The sequence below is a fragment of the Antennarius striatus genome, chromosome 8 (assembly GCF_040054535.1).
Source record: "Antennarius striatus isolate MH-2024 chromosome 8, ASM4005453v1, whole genome shotgun sequence".
NCBI classification, from domain to species: Eukaryota; Metazoa; Chordata; class Actinopteri; order Lophiiformes; family Antennariidae; genus Antennarius; species Antennarius striatus.
Window position 1 is genome coordinate 13,791,011 of NC_090783.1, and position 20,493 is coordinate 13,811,503.

The 20,493-nt window shown below is 45.4% G+C and overlaps 1 protein-coding gene across 1 annotated transcript in view; it reads left to right on the plus strand.

Moving 5' to 3' along the window:
• Positions 1–8,190: 8,190 nt before the first annotated feature.
• gpm6ab (glycoprotein M6Ab) overlaps positions 8,191–20,493 on the plus strand; it is a 45,628-nt gene continuing 33,325 nt past the window's right edge. Inside the window, exon 1 of the mRNA XM_068321870.1 lies at positions 8,191–8,309. Coding sequence (XP_068177971.1) covers positions 8,273–8,309 — 37 coding nt within the window. The 5' untranslated portion in view covers positions 8,191–8,272. The remainder of the gene's footprint in view (positions 8,310–20,493) is intronic.

Below are 20,493 nucleotides of genomic sequence, written 5' to 3' on the forward strand. Positions count from 1 at the left end.
CCCCATCCTCCAATTTTAATGCAACACACACACACACACACACACACACAAACACTTTGGAGGGGGCCCTGCAATATTTGGAGAAGTCTGGACAGTGCTGGGCTTCCCTACAGACTTTTAATGCACCATATTCTACACAAGGTAGCACAGTAGCACAGGGTCGGGAGAATGTTTCCTCATCGGGGATCAGGGAAGTATATTAACAGGGAGGGTAGTGGTGACTCCACATGAGATGGCACTTCTGGTGGGGCTCGGCCCTCTGGGGCCTATGGCTGTGGACTTCTGATGGGTACGGGCTGCTTTGCCTGGGCCTGCAGCTCGGCTTGGGCTGTTGGGGAATTGGGCTTGGTTGCGGGGGTTTTGTGGTGGTTGATGGTTGTCAGTGGCTGCCGGATGGGAATTTCTGGTTGTCAGTCGTGGCCATTGATTCGCCGCCGGGTGGTGGTGACCTGGGGGTGTGGCGCTGCGGTGCGGCTGTGGGGTTGGGGCAGTGTGTGGACCGTATGGCCTGGTCCGGGGGTCGGGGTACAGGGGGCTGACTCGGGGGTGCGGGGGGATTGGCTGGTATGGAGTCATCGCTGTATTTGGGGGCAGGATGGTTGACTTCTGTCCTGCGGACACTGTCTCCTATTTAGCTTTGGGTGCTGCGCAGCTCATCTGCTAGCCTGCCGGGCGTGGCGCGTCAGGTCGACTTTGTGGCATATGTCTGGCCGCCGCTGTTGGCCAGGTGTCGGCGGTTGGTGGCCGGTGGTCTGTTTATTTTGCTGGGTGCTGGGATGTGGACAGGCGTCGCCGTCTGTTTCCCGATGGACCTGGGCTATAGGCAGGGCTCGGCGGGGAGGCTCCTGTGAGCAGGGAGGCTCCTGTGAGCGGGGTTGCTCCTGTGAGCGTGGAGGCTCCTGTGGGTGGGTTGGCTGCGGTGGGCCTCTGATAAGGCTTAGTATGGGCTGCCTGGAACGGCCGGCTGTGTGCCAGGGCTGGCCACCTCTTGTTGGCTTTCCTCTGTTTGCGGCGACGCGGGGGACTTGCGGCCCAGTGGGGATCTGTACTGTATCTGGTGGGTTTGTGTGGCTCCTTTCTCTGGTTTGCCCAGGCTAGCTGGAGGCCTGATGGGCATATGGGGGTGCAAAACCCTATACTCGGATCAGGGGGGCTATGGAGGGGGCTGGGTCACATGTGGCTCTAGGCCCATGGGCTGCGGGGGGCGTTCCTGTCTCCTGGGGATCGGATGGGATGTGGGTGTGGCGGATGGGGGTGGGGAGTTTGGGGGATGGGGTGGGGTGGTGAGTGGTGGTGGGGTGGTTGGGGGGCCTCCTTGCTCTGTGCCCCTTAGGCCTGTCCCGTGCACCCTGGAGGTGGCAGCTGCTGTCTCTGGGTTCACGTGGTTCTCTGCGCCCCCGGTTGCTCTTCGGGTGATGGCTTCTGGATACTCCTGGCTGACAGGGTTGGGGGTGCTCAGCTAGCGTGGCCCTGTTGGGTTCTAGTAGCCTCTCTGGGCATTGGTTTCCATCACACATGCATGTTGGTTCAGGGCTTACCAGCTCCTGTCGAGTTCAATTATTGAGAACCATTGAGTCCCGTCGGAACATGATGAGTCTCTCTTCAGACATCACAATCTTATGCCCTCTATTTTCCTCCTACACTGTTTTCTTCTGGTGGCCTATTCTATACTGTCAGGACCTCTGCTAATCTGGTGTTTTATAACATTGGTATTAAGGTATCAGTTCTAAGATATAATAAAACAGCCCAAACCTCTTTCACTCCAACAGCACTTCCTGTCTATCCACTACCTAGTTTGTGTTTTCTCTCCCTGTTTCCTTTTGCTTCTCCCCTTAACTCACAGAGGTGCAGCACTTCTCTCTCTGGCTCACAATAGGAAATTCTAATAAAGGCTGACAATTTAGTTCCCAGAGAGGACTGGTGATGGTCACACGCACGCATTAAAATATGTAAAAGATTTTGCTGCAAGACTAAAATAAGCATTGATCTCATAAAAAGTTGACCCCCTTTTATGGGGTTAAACTATAAGAACACATGCAGACAAAAAACAACAAAAAAAAAAAAAGTTAACTATTGTATCGATACAAAAACTAACTTTGCAGTTGTAAGAAATAAAAATTACCAAAGGAAATACTTATTGTAGGTTTTTATTGCACGCTGTGGTGATGGTGACTGTCACTGCTCTGCCATCCTGTACAGCAAAAATCATCCTGAGGTGACGTAGGTTCTCTCCTGTAATTTATAGTGGATTCAATACAGTGGATTAAACAATGAAGACAAGTGAATTACTGTGCAAATCTTTAGGTGACTGATCATATTACAGTCTGTTGCTTAGGTAAGACCATACATCCGTTAGGAACAGACACAGACCTCCACATCAGAAATATAGTCAGCAGCATCACACTTGATCTGGACAGATGTTTGTTTATCTGTGATGCAGTCTTTAACACGTTGAAACAGTGGTCAGTCTACATGTACCTTGATAAGAATGTGCAGCCAATTACATTGGGAAATCCTGAAAGAAATTAAGGTGAATAATCAAATTCTGAGGTTGCAGCACAATGTCATTAAGAGAATATCATTTCAAATTCATTCATCAAATTTCTGCATTATTCACCTGCAATACTGGGGAACCCGTCCTTGGTGATTCTGACAGGTTTATTTCCAGGGAAATATAAAAAACTGGGATAAATGTTCCAAGGCGAGGCACACAGAGACCTCTCCCACATTGTATAGAAAAACTACCATTTGCAAATAAAAAGCAAGCCAGTCAGAGACTGCAACATCCCGCATCACCCCAGAATTCAAAATTTTACCCTGAACTACTTTCATAATGGTTGCAGCAATGAATTCTATATTGTACCATTGAGTATGACATTGTCCTAGTTTTCCAAAGATGAAGGTCATCACCACATTTTTGTGCCTCTGGCTTCCTGAAAATGTTGCTTTTTGTTTTGTGATCACATCTTACCAGGTTTCAGAGATGTGTACCTAAAAAGGTTTAAAAGTGAAAATTTGACCTTGACATACTTCTTCAAGGTCAAGGTTATGATCTAATTTTCATTATAATGTGTTTTGTTTTGTCTTTCTATTATATCCAGTTACTGAGATATGTGGAAAAAGAAATGTACAAAAGTTGAAATTTGACCTTCAGTTTTCTCAAGGTCAGGGTCATCATCTCATTTTCATCCCCTTTGCCGCCCGAGTAATGTGCTTTTTCTTTCATCTTTCCATCTGCAAAGGTTGTGAAGATATTTGGTAGACCAACGGATGGACGAACACACAAACTGACAATTACAATACATCACCGCTTCGCGGGTTGTACTAAAAACTGACCGGAGTGCTACCCGCGAGGAACAAGGGCACACTGTACACATAAATAAATGTCCCTCTCACCCTTGTGGGGTGGTATCTGTGTGTCATCCCCAAGCTCGGGCCCTCTACCAGAGGCCTGGGAGTCTGAGGGTTCTGTGCAGTATCTTAGCTGTTCCTAGGACTGCGCTCTTCTGGACTGAAGCTTCAGATGTTGTTCCAAGAATCTGCTGTAGCCACTCTTCCAGTTTGGGGGTCACTGCCCCAAGTGCTCCTACTACCACTGAGACCACATTAACCTTAACCTTCCACATCTGTTCCAGCTGTTCTTTCAACCCTTGATACTTCACAATCTTTTCATGGTCCTTCTTCCTGATGTTGGCGTCAGCTGGAATCGCCACATCTATCACCACTGCTCTCTTCTGCTCTTTGTCCATCTCCAATATGTCCGGTTTGTTAGCCAGTAGCTGTTTGTCGGTCTGGAAGCTGAAGTCCCACAGGATCTTAGCCTTGTCGTTCTCAACCACCTTCGGTGGTTTGTCCCATTGGGATTTGGGTACTTCTAGTCCACACCGGGTACAGATGTTCCTGTACACTATCACAGCTACTTGGTTGTGCCTTTCCATATATGCTGAGCTGGCGAGCATCTTACACCCTGCTACCACATGCTGGACTGACTCTGGGGCTTCTTTACATAGCCTGCACCTTGGGTCAGATCTACTGTGGTAGATATTGGCCTCTATTGCCCTTGTACGTAGGGCCTGTTCTTGTGCTGCCATGATCAGTGCCTTTGCGCTGTCTGTCAGTCTAGCTTTATTTAGCCATTGGTAGGTCTTCTTGATATCAGCCACTTCCTCTATCTGACGGTGGTACATGCCGTGTAGGGGCTTGTCCCTCCATGTCGTCTCCTCCTCCTCCTCTTCCTCCTCAGGTTTCTGCTGTCTAAGGCATTCACTGAGCAGTTCATCTGTTGAGGCCATCTTCCTGATGTACTCTTGGATTTTTGATGTCTCATCCTGGACAGTGGCCCTGATGCTGACTAGTCCTCGGCCTCCCTCTGCCCGCTTAGTGTACAGCCTCAGGATGCTGGATTTGGGCTGAAACCCTCCATGCATGGTGAGGAGCTTTCTCGTCTTGATGTCTGTGGCTTCTATCTCCTCCTTTGGCCAGCTTATGATCCCAGCGGGGTATCTGATGACATACATATTGATGGCTCGGACCTTGTTCTTGCCGTTCAGCTGACTTCTCAGGACTTGCCTTACTCTCTGGAGGTATTTGGGTGTGGATGACTTCCTTGCGGCCTCCTCATGGTTGCCATTAGCCTGTGGGATTCCAAAGTATTTGTAGCTGTCCTTGATGTCTTCTATCCTGCCCCCTGGTAGGTTGACCCCTTCAGTTCTGATCATCTTGCCTCTTCTTGATACCATCCGGCCACATTTGTCTAATCCGAATGACATCCCTATGTCGTCGCTGTAGATCCTGGTGGTGTGGATCAGTGAGTCAATTTCTCGCTCATTCCTGGCATACAGCTTGATATCATCCATGTAGAGGAGATGGCTGATTGTTTTCCCGCTTCGGAATTGGTATCCGTAGCCACTCTTTGTGATGATGTGACTGAGGGGGTTCAGGCCTATGCAGAACAGCAGTGGTGATAGTGCATCCCCTTGGTATATGCCGCACTTGATGTTAACTTGGGCAATTGGCTTGGAGTTAGTCTCCAGGGTTGTCTTCCACTTCCCCATTGAGTTCTTGATGAAGGCTCTTAGTGTCCTGTTGATCTTGTACAGTTCCAGACATTCCAGTATCCATGTGTGTGGCATTGAATCGTAGGCTTTCTGGTAGTCAATCCAGGCGGTGCACAAGTTGGTCTGCCTATTCTTACAGTCTCTGTGTACTGCTCTGTCCACCAGTAGCTGGTGCTTGGCTCCCCTGGTGTTACTACCAATTCCTTTCTGTGCCCCGCTCATATATTGATCCATGTGCCTACTCATCTTAGCTGCCATGATGCCTGACAGGAACTTCCATGTTGTACTGAGACAGCTTATTGGCCGGTAGTTGGATGGGGTAGATTCCTTCTGTGGGTCTTTCATGATCAGGACTTTCCTGCCTTCAGTCAACCATTCTGGGTGCGTCCCATCCCTTAGCAGCTGGTTCATCTGTGCTGCTAGATGCTCATGGAGTGCTGTCAGCTTCTTTAGCCAGTATGTATGGATCATATCCGGGCCCGGTGCTAACAAACTCTTCATCTTTGACATTCTTTCTTGGATGTCTGCCATTGAGATGGTTACTGGTTCTTGTTCTGGGAGGCAGCTGTGGTCAGTCCTCAGGTCCACTAGCCACTGGGCATCGGTGTTGTGTGATGCTTCTCTTTCCCATATGCCCTTCCAGTATTTCTCCACCTCAGTGGGTCTGGCCGGATGCTATTTCCCTGCCACTGAGAGTACACCTTTGCTGGTTGAGTGGAGAAGGTCTTGTTTATTCTCCTGGCCTCAATCTCTTTGGTGTATCTCTTCAGTCGGGTAGCCAGTTTGGCAGTTTCGAGTGCTTCAGGTATGGAGAGCTTGCTGTATTTCCTGTATTTCCTATTTATTCACCATGTTCCCCTCCTGTAGCTCAGCTAGCTGGCTGACTTCTCTCCGTGTCACCTTTATCTTGGCCTCTAACCGTCTCTTCCATGGAGGGTATTGCTTGTTATGCCCTGTGTTGATCTTATATCCCAGCATCTCGAGGATTAGTGTTGCTGTACTGTGGATCAGCTTGTTGGTTTCAGTTATCTTCCCTGTGGGGATGGTTCTTATTGCAGCATTCACATCTTTTAGCAGATCTTCTGAAGGTACTTGACAACTTAGCTTCGGTATTTGTCGGAGGCTCCAGGTTTCGATTTGGGTCATGATCTAAGGTCGGCAGCTATATATATATATATATATATATATATATATATATATATATATATATATATATATATATATAATGTCCCTCTCACCCTTGTGGGGGGGTATCTATGTGTCATCCTCAGGCTCGGGTCCTCTACCAGAGGCCTGGGAGTCTGAGGGTTCAGCGCAGTATCTTAGCTGTTCTTAGGACTGCGCTCTTCTGGACTGAAGCTTCAGATGTTGTTCCAGGAATCTGCTGAAGCCACTCTTCCAGTTTGGGGGTCACTGCCCCAAGTGCTCCTACTACCACGGGGACCACATTAACCTTGACCTTCCACATCTGTTCCAGCTGTTCCTTCAACCCTTGATACTTCTCAATCTTTTCATGGTCCTTCTTCCTGATGTTGGCGTCAGCTGGAATCGCCACATCTATCACCACTGCTCTCTTCTGCTCTTTGTCCATCACCACTATGTCCGGTTTGTTAGCCAGTAGCTGTTTGTTGGTCTGGAAGCTGAAGTCCCACAGGATCTTAGCCTTGTCGTTCTCAACCACCTTCGGTGGTTTGTCCCATTGGCATTTGGGTACTTCTAGTCCATACTGGGTACAGATGTTCCTGTACACTATCACAGCTACTTGGTTGTGCCTTTCCATGTATGCTGAGCTGGCAAGCATCTTACACCCTGCTACCACATGCTGGACTGACTCTGGCGCTTCTTTACATAGCCTGCACCTTGGGTCAGATCTACTGTGGTAGATATCTCTTCTGCGCATGCGCGAGCAGGCTGCAGTTTCCTCTGCTCAGAGCGAGTTTGTTTGCATAATTTTGCGTTTTTTTCTATGTTTCTGCGTGTATTTTTCTTACGTAAAATTAGATAATGTATAGTGATATGCTAGTGTACTCCAGGGAGGAGTTGATGTCTCTGAGGGTCAAAGGAGACCCCGCAACACGCGATCTCATCCCCGCTGAGCTCCGACGGAGATATCGCGGATGCCGAGCGGGTCGCGTTGAAAGGACTAGACTAACGGCTAGAGCCGCTAACCGGAAGAGAGTCAAGCCCTCCGTCCCCTCCGTCATCACGAGGAACGTGAACTCTCTACCGAACAAGTTGGACGAACTGACGGCGCTGTGCAGGACTGAACAGCGCTACTGGGAGACCAGCTTGTTGGTGTTCTCTGAGACGTGGCTAACTGGCGACGTGCCAGACACTAACGTCCTCCTTTCTGTGTTCTTTGTTAGCCTTGATTGTGGGTTTCGAAGCATCCACTGGTACCACATTCGCCCCATATATCCCCTCTCTCTCGGATTACTTGTGTAGTAGCATTCCAACAACTCCATATTCTCCGCCGTTGTCCATGTGTGTTTTGTTCCAGTAGCCCATTTGTCATCAGATTGCCCTGGTTCCCTAGCATCTGACACGGACCTTGTTAACCCGGACGACGTCCAAGCCAGTATGACTCTGTCATTATTGTGTTCACTCATATTTTTGAGGTAGGCTGGTATAGCATTAAGGGTCTTGTCTAAAGACCCTCACTGGATAGTGCCCGCCATGTGTGGGGTTCGAAGCCACGCCCACGCCCTCCTGCATTCCAGACCACGCCCCTTTCTGCATTTTGTGTACGTTGACTGGATAGTGTTTGTCCCGACCCGGATTCGAACCCACAACCTCCTGCATTCAAGTCAGTTGACTTAATCACTGTACTATCCAGCTGCTATATATTATATATATATATATATATATATATATATATATATATATATATATATATATATATATATATATATATATATATATATTATATATATATATATATATATATATATATATATATATATATATATATATATATATATATATATAAGTATGCTAAAGAAGCCTACAGGCAGAGTGAGGAAAGAGAGAGCTGTGTTGAAAGAGGGACTTCCCTGAACCTCTGTCATCTGCAGGGAGGGAAAAACACTTACACACAGCCTCCTACACACATACACACACGCACGCACACACACCAGCACACTGAGCAGAGAGCTAGCAAGAGGCTTTAACCAGCTTCACAGCAAGAATAGAAAAAGGGACCGTAACCTGCCACAATGGAGGAAAACATGGATGAATCACAAAGCCAAAAAGGTAGGACCGAGTGTTTTACTGTTTTGTGTTGTTTTGGGTTTTCTTTGTCTTTTATCATACGTTCCATTCTGCAATTGTTTCGTTCATCCATCCCTCTTACTATCTTGATATTCCTTTGTGTGTGCTATGGGCAGAGAGGTTGAAGATGATATACATGACCTGCAGTAAAGGAAAATGTCCATTTTTCCTATACATTTCATTTGCAGGTTTCCCATTTCCCTAAATGGTCCTCACAAATTGAGAACAAGTTGGTTTTAATCAAGATTAGGAAAGACTGTTTTGTTACATGCACTGATGAACGGATGCATAAATTAGCACATTGTTTGGGTTGAGGATGGTAGGAGATGGCTGACACTGAGAATTGGTGTTGGTTTGGAGACAGGATGGGTGGAAGGATGGATGGATGGATGGATGGATGGATGGTTGGATGGATGGATGGATGGTTGGATGGATGGAGGTGGGAAGAGGTGGGAGTGCCAGGGGAGAGAAAAGAAGTGGAAGAGGGTGTTAGAAGTAGAGAGTGTGGAGCAAAACCTTTCAATAAAAACCCAAAATCACATGGAGGAGGAATAAGTGAAGCAGTGATTGATGCCTCCATTGGGATTTTCTTTGTTAGCCTCCATTGTTTATGCTTCACGCTTGTCTGAATGCCTCTCTCTCTCTCTCTCTCTCTCTCTCTCTCTCTCTCTCTCTCTCTCTCTCTCTCTCCCTCAGAATGCCTCCCTCTGTATCTGCTGTCTGTGTTTCTACCTACCATTTCCCTCCATTTTTCTTCTGCTGGTCCCCTCCTTTCTGTATTTTTTTTTAGTCATTCTGACTTGGTATTTTTCAAAATTGATTTTTTTAAATTACTTCATCTCTTTGCCTCAGAGCATGTGCCTGTCTTTGTCTGTCTCGTTTCTCTAAACCTCTATTTTGATTTATCTCTCGCTCACCTCCGTCTCGCTCTGCCATTTCTGTCCCTGTTGTTCTCCATCATTCCAAGTCTTTCCTTCATCTTATTTTTTACCTATTTCAAATCTTGCACATTCCTTTGATTTCTTGCTCTATCTGTTGTTTTCATGTGCTATATTTGAAATTTTCATTGGATCCTCATATATTATTATTGTTGCTGTTAGTGTTGAAAATGGGCGTGTCCGTTTTTTTCATTGCAATCGACAAAAAGCAATCGTTTAAAAGATTTAGAAATGTAAACACTTAAAGAGGCTTTGTTTCTTTGAATGATTATTTGAATTTTACACCATGTTGATATGTACTAAAAATGTATCTATGGTAACACCATTATAGAATGTTCTGCTCTGTGATAGGTGGATATGTTTTTTTTTATAAACGGAACCTGTTTTAGCCAATCAGAAAACTGAATTTGGAGTCATGATTCTTCAAGCAAACATGATTTTCAGACATTTTTCCCCCTTGCGATTACACATACTCTTCTTGTTCAAAACCATTCCATTTTAACTTGTTATTACTGCACATCAGTGTCACTCTTTCTATCTTCATTTTGTTTAGATGCAAGAATTTGAAATCCATCCATGCCTTCAGGTTGACAGATTTAGATTATATAGATGGAGTGTGACAAGTAAACTATTCCCTTTAACATCAGTCAAACATTCAGTGCCTTCCTTCATTGTTTTAGTATGCAGAGCGTACACCCACTTCTTTCTCTTCTTTTTTATTTTAACAGCTGAAAAAAAAGTGTTCATGGTGAAACATGACAGAGCAAGGAAGAATGGGTGTTGGGAGGAAATGTGATGAAGGGACAGAGAAAGTGAATCATACTGATCAGAGACAGGAATAGTGAAAAAGTTCTGCAGTTACTGAAGTTTTAATGTTAAAATCATTAATTTTTTTTTTCATATTGATGATTAAAAAATGTTCTAATGCTTGTTTGACTGCCGAGTTGTTTGTATGTCAGAGGTATGGTTTAGATTTGCCTCCTCCAAATTTTGACGAAGAGGTGGAAGGGACCTGCAACTAAAACTAGACTCTACTTCATGCAACTCTCATGCATTTACAGAGTATTAAGCAAAGAATTTGGTTTCAAACCAGTTTTCAAACCAGAAACCAGGTAAACCAATTTTGTACTGTATATTGCAACCATGTCACCTTTTCGACAAGAGCTATGTCATGTAGTGGTGGTATGCCCTTTTAAAAGCATCAACACTTTACACAGTTACACAGTTAGTGGATGCAAACACTGTATCTTTGAAGAAATTTTAAAAAATCTGAGGAAAACCACCAATGCTGAAATATTGCTTTTCTAAAATATTATCACACCAAAAACTATGTCAATGTTATGCAAATTCCAAGAGCCAGTTTTTAATGCACCAGGAGTAATATGATGACGCACACATTCTCATATCACTAATTTTAGGGAAAGTGAGCTACCCTGCCAAGGGTTTGGCTCCTTTAGTTATGCATAGTTCCTTGTGGATATATGTCTTTTTATTATAGTGCTCGTCCCCAATTGTCCGACCACTCGAGATTGTTGAATCAGTATGGAGCTCATTTGTGACAGACTTTTCTGATAGAGAAGAGTGAAGTAAGCAGGAAAACAAGTACAGTAAAGTCAGATCACTTTTGAAAGCTCTTCTATTTTTGAATCAGTCATTTGAATAATTAAATATTTTCAAAAAGAAATGCAAACCAACTACAGATCAAAGCAGTAAATAGCCAGAGAGAATGAAAATGGACCATTATTTCCACATGCGGGTAATAGTGAATTATTTCGTCAACACACAACAGCCAGAACTTGGGCTATATTTGTATTCAGCTTATAAAAGACATGCTTTTTATGTGCACTCAATGATTTTAATCAAGAAAGTCTTGTTTATTGTTGGGTGTTTCACTGACATGTTTAATGAACTGGATATATGAGATTGTCAAGTTAACTTAATTCATAGATCCCCAAGTCACAACATAAATTATATCAGAGTCCCTTCTTAAAATAAACAGGTCTAAACCAACTCTTTATTTTTCAGAGAGCGAAAGCACAAACGTGAAGTCAGTAGCAATAAAAATCTTTCTTTTAACAGAAAAACCTTGAGAAGACAGAAGACTCAAGGTGGGTGTTCCTCTGCAATGACCTATCTGGGTGAGAGAAGAGAGAAAGAAGGAGAGAGAAGGAGAGATGAAGACATTGCAGAGTCAAAACTAAAGATTATAGTTTATAGTAACAACAATGATAACAATAATGATAGTAATATAATGATAATAATGATGATCATAAAAAAGTAACAATAACATAATTGATATCAGTGCTTGACGACAATGAACCCAAGTAGTAGATGCAATTACATTCCACAGGAACCTGAGGGTTGAGGAAGACTCCAGTGACAAGTTTGTAAAGAGACAACTTAAATAGGTTAGAATGAAAAAGAAAAACATCCTAAACCCGTCTGCAGGAAAATTTAAGAAGGTTATGGTATGGAATGTCTGGTTTATCAAGCAATGCAAATTTGCTTCTTACCTTTTACCTATACTAAATCGGTCATAATTAGTTAGGTAACATTTTTTAAAAATTGCAGTATTGGCCAGGAACTCTGACGGGACTCATGCAACTTCACACTGATATACATTTCCCTCATATCCATTTCATTATATTGACCACTAATAGAAAGGAACTTAATGGAGACAGGAATAAGTCAATGCAAATTGATTTATCAGGCCTCGGAGGGGTGGGGAGGTGGCAGGGAGAGAAAGAGTGAGAGAGTGAGTGAGAGACAGAGAGAGAAAGACATTTTTTTAATTTTAAAAATTACATTTATTCAAAGAAAACAGATGAACACATTAATCACACTCATGCAAAAACAGATTCACACAAAAAGGAATTCACATACAAAATAAATAAACAAACTGGGAAGGGATCGGCGTTATCTGGATTTAAAAGACCTGTACAATAAAAACTGATCGAAGTCGGTTGCTGTGGGTTGAGTCGGCTCCTCCATCTTGTCAGTAGGCCTCCGATAAGCCTCACTGATGTCACACCCACAGCAGAGAACAGAGCAAGAGCGTCTTCAAAGATGGGTCCACAAAACTCCACCATAAGCCCAAGGGTGGAGATTTTAGGTGAGATGAACTTGTTTTCCACTGCTTGTCTTGCAATGTCTTTCACGTTAAAAAGTCCTCCTTTGATGAAAGGTTCTTTTAAAATCCAATAAAGTGAGCTAAAATCCCTTGGGCTTTTCTTTAGTGAAAACACCCAGATTTTAAAAACACCCTGATAAAACACCGGAAGGTCTTTCAGTTTGTCGCTCCTCAGGTCCCTTAAAAACAAGGCACAGTCAAGTCCCAGACCCTAGCACTGGGCTAGTACTGCCTGCATCATGGGCTGCCACACCGAATCCTCAGGGCTAGGAACCTCTGAATGAACTGCAGATGGAACGCGCCCCTGCTGGCCAGATGAATAACCCCCTGCACATCCTTCTTCTCGGGGTAGAAAGAGTACGCTCTGTGGGATCCAGTGGCGGCAGTACCAGAAGAAATTTACCATTTCTGTCTGGATTTTTGATAACAACATTGGTGGGGTGGGTCAATGCAGGACAGCTGGTGCCACAACATTGATGCGACTAAATTTTTTATTGTTAAAACTTCTTTTTTTCCATTCAGCTTTTCCCTTTAGGGTTCGCCAATCAATTGGCTCTATCTTACCCTGTCTTCTGCATCCTCTTCTCTCACACCAACTACTTTCATGTCCTCTTTCACTACATCCATAAACCTCCTCTTTGGTTTTCCTCTAGGCCTCCTGTCTGGCAGTTGAAAACTCAGCATCCTTCTACCAATATATTTACTATCTCCTCTGAACATGTCAAAATCATCTCAGTCTGGCCTCTCTGACTTTATCTTCAAAACCTCTAACATGTGCTATACCTCTGATGTACTCATTCCTGATCCTATCCTTCCTGGTCACTCCCAAAGAGAACCTCAGCATCTTCATATCTGCTACCTCCAGCTCTGTCTCCTTCTTTTCTTCAGTGACACTGTCTCTAGACCAAACAACATTGCTGGTCTCATCACTGTTTTGTGCATCTTTCCTTTCATTTGAGCTGAAAGTCTTCTATCACACATCAAACCTGACTCTTTTCTCCACCCATTCCATCCTACCCGTAAACGCTTCACCTCTTTTCCACACTCTCCATTGCTCTGGACTGTTGACCCTAAAGTACTTAAAATCCTCCACCTTCTTGATCTCTTCTCCCTGTAACCTCACTCTTCCACTTGGGTCCCTCTCATTCACACATGTACTCTTGTCTTACTGCGGCTAACCTTCATTCCTCTCCTTTCCAGGACAAACTACCTCTCCTAGTGTCCCCTCCACCTGTTCCCTGCTCTCACTGCAGATCACAATGTCATCTGCAAACATCATAGTTCATGGAGATTCCTGTCTAACCTCGTCTATCAGCCTGTCCATCACCATAGCGAACAAGAAGGGGCTCAGAGCTGATCCCTGATGCAGTCCCACCTCCACCTTGAACTCCTCTGTCACACCTACAGCACACCTCACCACTGTCTTACAGTCCTCATACATGTCCTGCACTGCTCTAACATACTTCTCTGCCACTCCAGACTTCCTCATACAATACCACAGTTCCTCTCTGGGCACCCTGTCATAAGCTTTCTCCAAATCGACAAAAACACAATGCAGCTCTCTCTGGCTCTTTCTGTACCTCTCTATCAAAATCATCAAAGCAAATACTACATCTGTAGTACTCTTTTTTTGGCAGGAAACCATACTGGTGCTCTCAAATGCTCACTTCTGCCCATAGTCAAGCTTCAACTACTCCTTCCCATAACTTCATTGCATGGCTCATCAGCTTTATTTTTCTGTAGTTGCCGAAACTCTGCACATCTCCCTTGTTTTTAAAAATGGGCACTAGCACACTTCTCCTCCATTCCTCAGGTATCTTCTCACTACCTAAGATCCCGTTGAACAACCCAGTCAGTCAGAAACTCTACTGGAACCTCTCCTAGACAATTCCATACCTCCAGGTAGATAGATAGATAGATAGATAGATAGATAGATAGATAGATAGATAGATAGATAGATAGATAGATAGATAGATAGATAGATAGATAGATAGATAGATAGATAGATAGATAGATAGATAGATACTTTATTAATCCTGGAGTAAATTGCACATCCACTGCTCAGGCATTACATAATGAATGAAAACACCAGGAGAAAAGGAAACACTGACATCACAGGACATACCACAATACATACACTACACTAACAGACACATATAGCATTAACAGGACATATGCTAGATTATAACTAAAATGAAAACAGTATAAAATAAAATAACAAATAAAAATAAAAAGTGCAAGTGAAAATTAGCGGGAGGCCCACATGGTGGGTAAGGTGCACCCTTCTTACAATGTAAGGAGTCACTATATAATATCACAACATCTAATATCTAATGTCTATCTAATATCTAATATCACAATGGTCAAAAATATAAGGCGTAACTATCTAATATCATAACATCACATCATCACATCACCTTGGCCCCACTACACTGCAGCACAGGCTGACATCCCATCTCCTCTCCTCCATTCAACCCCGTGCTGACCTCGCCACCTCCCCCCCCTCTCCTCCTGAGAGAGTCATTGTAGCCCCTGATGGCACGCAGCACAAAGGAGGACCTCAGCCTCTCTGTGGAGGCGCTGTGTGACAGCAGTCTGCCACTGAAGGAGCTTCTCTGCTGGTGGTGTTCAAAGTTATTTTGTCTCAAAGGAGAAATTTGTCATGGACATACAGACTTGCAGCAATACATGCAATACATTACAGGACATTACAGTACAGTACAATAAGGCACACAGTGATTTATACACCCCGACAGGTCTACACACATCGACCACCCTCATAGTAACACTTAATAGATAATAATGAATAGATAAGAAGAAAAAAACAGAGCAGCATGTATCTAGTGCAACAGGAGCCACATTTTGAACAGTGTCTCAACGTCATCTCCTCCCGCCCCTTCCACCCTCTGCTATGGAATTTGATTGATTGGGTTGTGAGCCAACACAGTCATTGGTGTAAAGGATAAACAGGAGGGTTTAGCTCACTGTCCCTTGGGGGGCCCCTGTGCTGCTCACTGCCTTTTCAGAGAGCACAGAGTTAAACCTCACCTGTTGCTGTCTGTCAGAAAGAAAGGACAAGTACCATCTAACAAGAATTGGATTCAATTGGTTTCAATATATGATGGGTTAGAGTGGAGATCGCGTCACTAGTTCCACGGTTCTTTGCATACGCAAATTGATATGGATCTAGTGATGGCTCTGCCTCTTTTCTGAGCTTCTCATTTAGGATTCTCTCCAAGGATTTTACCACATTGGAGGTTAATGTTACCTGTCTGCAGTCATTGTTTTCTATAGGACAAGGTTTCTTTGGTACTGGTACTCGCCCCCTGATCCCCCATGCGGGGGTACCCCCCCACACACATCCCTATGTGGGGTGTGTGGTTTTACACCCCCAACAATTGAAAACTTGCGTGTCCACTGACATCAGGAACAGATTGTGCCACACCGGGGTCAGTTCCTCCGCACACGTTTTTAGGAGGAATGCCCCCATTCCATCAGGACCCGTTGCTTTGCTGGTCCGAATACCTTTAAACACCTTAGTGACCAGACCTGCAGGGGGTGGCTGGTGTTGTTCATGATAGCCCTGACTTTAGACATGGTCCTGCTCTCCAGAAGTGTCACCACAGAGTCCAGGCTCAGTCCAACCACTGAGCCCGAAGGTCTTCCACAGGAGTGGGCTCGGGAGGAGTGGCAGGGGTGGAAGGAAAGGAAGCACAGGAAGAGGAAGCATCAGTGGAGCGGTCCGCAGGGCCGGTAGAGGCCTGGGAAAGCGAGTGGTGGGGGAGCTGAACCAATTGAAAAAGCTGTTTAGTTCATTCGCTCATTCACTATTACCCTCCACAGCGCTGCGCCCTTTCCCGTGTCCGGTGATGGTTCTCATCCCATTCCAGACCTCCCGCACCTGGTTGCGCCCCAGCTGCTTCTCCAACTTCCTCCCGTACACCTCCTTGGCCTCCCTCAGGCAGAGTCTCACTTCCTGCTGGGTCTTCCTCATCTCCTCCTCGTTCTTGCTCTTGAACGCCCGCTTCTTCCTGTTCAGGACAGCCTTGACTTCCTTAGTTACCCAGGGTTTGTTGTTGGGGTAACACCTGACTGTCCTAACAGGGGCCACGGTGTCCACACAGAAGTTCATGTAATCTGTATAACACTGAGCTGCCCCCTCAATGTCCTCCCCATGTGAGCCCACAATAACATCCCATTCGGTGGTCTGGAAGCAGTCCCTCAGCGTCTCCTCCGCTTCTGGGGACCACCTCCTGACCTGTCATGTTGTTGTAGGTGGGCTGTAGGTACACTAGATTATAGTCCAGTTTACCTAGTGGGGGTAGGGGGGTGGTATCATCAGGAAGGACTGCCTTTCCACTCTTCATCCTCTTCAATGCCCTCCTCACTTCATCCTGACTAATCTTTGCTACTTCCTGGTCCACAACAGTCACCTGGTCTAGTCTTTGTTCTCTCTCATTTTCCACGCTCATCAACTCTTCAAAGTATTCTTTCAATCTTCCCATCGCACTACTGGCAGCTGTCAGAAGACTTCCATCCCTATCCTTAATCACCCTAACCTGCTTCACATCCTTTCCATCTCTCTCTCTGTCTTTCCAACCTGTATAGATCAGTCTCTCCCTAGCATATAAGTCATCATAAGCCCCTTGTTTGGCCTTTGCTACCTCTCCTGTCACCTTACCCTGCATCTCCCTGTACTCCTGTCTACTCTCCTTAGTCCACTCAGTGTCCCATTTCTTCTTGGCTAACCTCTTTCTCTGTATACACTCCTGTACCTCCTCATTCCACCACCAAGTCTCCTTATCTACTTTCCTTCCAGATGACACACCAAGTACTCTCCTACCTGTCTCCCTGATCATATTAGCTGTAGTTGTCCAGTCATCTAGAGGCACCTCCTGACCACCCAGAGCCTGTCTTAACTCCTTCCTAAAAGTCATGCAACACTCTTCCTTTTTTAGCTTCCACCATTTTGTCCTGCTCTGAATGTAGCCGCAAGAGGACACAAGCCAGTGTCTTATTGTGCCGGTCCCAAGCCCGGATAAATACAGAGGGTTGCGTCAGGAAGGGCATCCAGCGTAAAACTTTTGCCAAATCAAATATGCGAATCAAACCTATGACTTCCATACCGGATCGGTCGAGGCCCGGGTTAACAACGACCGCCATCGGCGCTGTTGACCTACAGGGCGCCGGTGGAAATTGGATTACTGTTGGTCGAAGAAGGAGAGGAGGAAAGTGCGTTCGCACGAAGAAAGAGAAGAGGAACACCAAGAGTATAGGACTGAGAGTAGGGACGTTGAATGTTGGAACTATGACAGGAAAAGGTAGAGAGTTGGTTGACATGATGCAGAGGAGGAAGGTAGACATACTGTGTGTCCAGGAGACCAGGTGGAAAGGTAGCAAGGCTAGAAGTTTAGGAGCAGGGTTCAAGTTGTTCTATCATGGTGTAGATGGGAAGAGAAATGGAGTAGGCGTTATCTTGAAGGAGGAGTTCATTAGGAATGTCCTGGAGGTAAAAAGAGTGTCAGATAGAGTGATGAGTCTGAAGCTAGAAATAGAAGGTGTGATGTTCAATGTTGTTAGCGGGTATGCTCCACAGGTAGGGTGTGAGCTGGAGGAGAAGGAGAAATTCTGGTCGGACTTTGATGAAGTGATGCAGAGCATGCCTAGAAGTGAGAGAGTTGTCATTGGAGCAGACTTCAATGGACATGTTGGTGCAGGAAACAGAGGTGATGAGGAGGTGATGGGCAGGTTTGGTATCCAGGAGAGGAACGCAGAAGGACAGATGGTAGTTGACTTTGCAAAAAGGATGGAAATGGCTGTAGTGAATACTTTCTTCCAGAAGAGGCAGGAACATAGAGTGACTTATAAGAGTGGCGGTAGGAGCACACAGGTAGACTACATCTTGTGTAGACGGTGTAACCTGAAAGAGATCAGTGACTGCAAAGTAGTGGTAGGTGAGAGTGTAGCCAAACAGCATAGGATGGTGGTGTGTAGGATGACTCTGGTGGTGAGGAAGATGAAGAGGGCAAAGGCAGAGCAGAAGACGAAATGGTGGAAGCTGAAAAAGGAAGAGTGTTGCATGACTTTTAGGAAGGAGTTAAGACAGGCTCTGGGTGGTCAGGAGGTGCTTCCAGATGACTGGACAACTACAGCTAATGTGATCAGGGAGACGGGTAGGAGAGTACTTGGTGTGTCATCTGGAAGGAAAGTAGATAAGGAGACTTGGTGGTGGAATGAGGAGGTACAGGAGTGTATACAGAGAAAGAGGTTAGCCAAGAGGAAGTGGGACACTGAGAGGACTGAGGAGAGTAGACAGGAGTACAGGGAGATGCAGCGTAAGGTGAAGGTAGAGGTAGCAAAGGCCAAACAAGAAGCTTATGATGACTTGTATGCTAGGTTGGACAGTAAGGGGGGAGAGACTGATCTATACCGGTTGGCAAGACAGAGAGATAGAGATGGGAAGGACGTGCAGCAGGTTAGGGTGATTAAGGATAGGGATGGAAGTCTATTGACAGGTGCCAGTAGTGTGATGGGAAGATGGAAAGAGTACTTTGAAGAGTTGATGAACGTGGAAAATGAGAGGGAACAAAGACTAGAAGAGGTGACTGTTGTGGACCAGGATGTAGCAAAGATTAGTCAGGATGAAGTGAGGAGGGCATTGAAGAGGATGAAGAGTGGAAAGGCAGTCGGTCCTGATGATATACCTGTAGAGGTATGGAAGGGTCTAGGAGAGGTGGCGGTAGAGTTTCTGATTGGGTTGTTCAACAGGATCTTAGATAGTGAGAAGATGCCTGAGGAATGGAGGAGAAGTGTGCTGGTGCCAATTTTTAAGAACAAGGGAGATGTGCAGAGTTGTGGCAACTACAGAGGAATAAAGCTGATGAGCCATACAATGAAGTTATGGGAGAGAGTAGTGGAAGCTAGACTAAGGGCAGAAGTGAACATTTGTGAGCAGCAGTATGGTTTCATGCCAAAAAAGAGTACTACAGATGCAGTATTTGCTTTGAGGATGTTGATAGAGAAGTACAGAGAAGGCCAGAGGGAGCTGCATTGTGTTTTTGTAGATCTGGAGAAAGCTTATGACAGGGTGCCCAGAGAGGAACTGTGGTATTGTATGAGGAAGTCTGAAGTGGCAGAGAAGTATGTTAGAACGGTGCAGGACATGTATGAAGACTGTAAGACAGTGGTGAGGTGTGCTGTAGGTGTGACAGAGGAGTTCAAGGTGGAGGTGGGACTGCATCAGGGATCAGCTCTGAGCCCCTTCTTGTTTGCTATGGTGATGGACAGGCTGACAGACGAGGTTAGACAGGAATCTCCATGGACTATGATGTTTGCAGATGACATTGTGATCTGTAGTGAGAGCAGGGAACAGGTGGAGGAGAAGCTAGAGAAGTGGAGGCTTGTCCTGGAAAGGAGAGGAATGAAGGTTAGCCGCAGTAAGACAGAGTACATGTGTGTGAATGAGAGGGACCCAAGTGGAATAGTGAGGTTAGAGGGAGAAGAGATCAAGAAGGTGGAGGATTTTAAGTACTTAGGCTCAACAGTCCAGAGCAATGGAGAGTGTGGAAAAGAGGTGAAGAAGCGTGTCCAGGCAGGATGGAACGGATGGAGGAAAGTGTCAGGTGTGATGTGTGATAGAAGAGTTTCAGCTAAAATGAAGGGAAAGGTGTACAAAACTGTGGTGAGACCAGCGATGTTGTTTGGTCTAGAGACAGTGTCACTGAAGAAAAGACAGGAGACAGAGCTAGAGGTAGCAGAGATGAAGATGCTGAGGTTCTCTCTGGGAGTGACCAGGAAGGATAGGATCAGGAATGAGTACATCAGAGGGACAGCACATGTTAGAGGTCTTGGAGATAAAGTCAGAGAGGCCAGACTGAGATGGTTTGGACATGTCCAGAGGAGAGATAGTGAATATATTGGTAGAAGGATGCTGAGTTTTGAACTGCCAGGCAGGAGACCTAGAGGAAGACCAAAGAGGAGGTTTATGGATGTAATGAGGGAAGACATGAAGGTAGTTGGTGTGAGAGAAGAGGATTCAAAGGACAGGGCTAGATGGAGGAAATTGATTCGCTGTGGCGACCCCTGAAGGGAAAAGCCG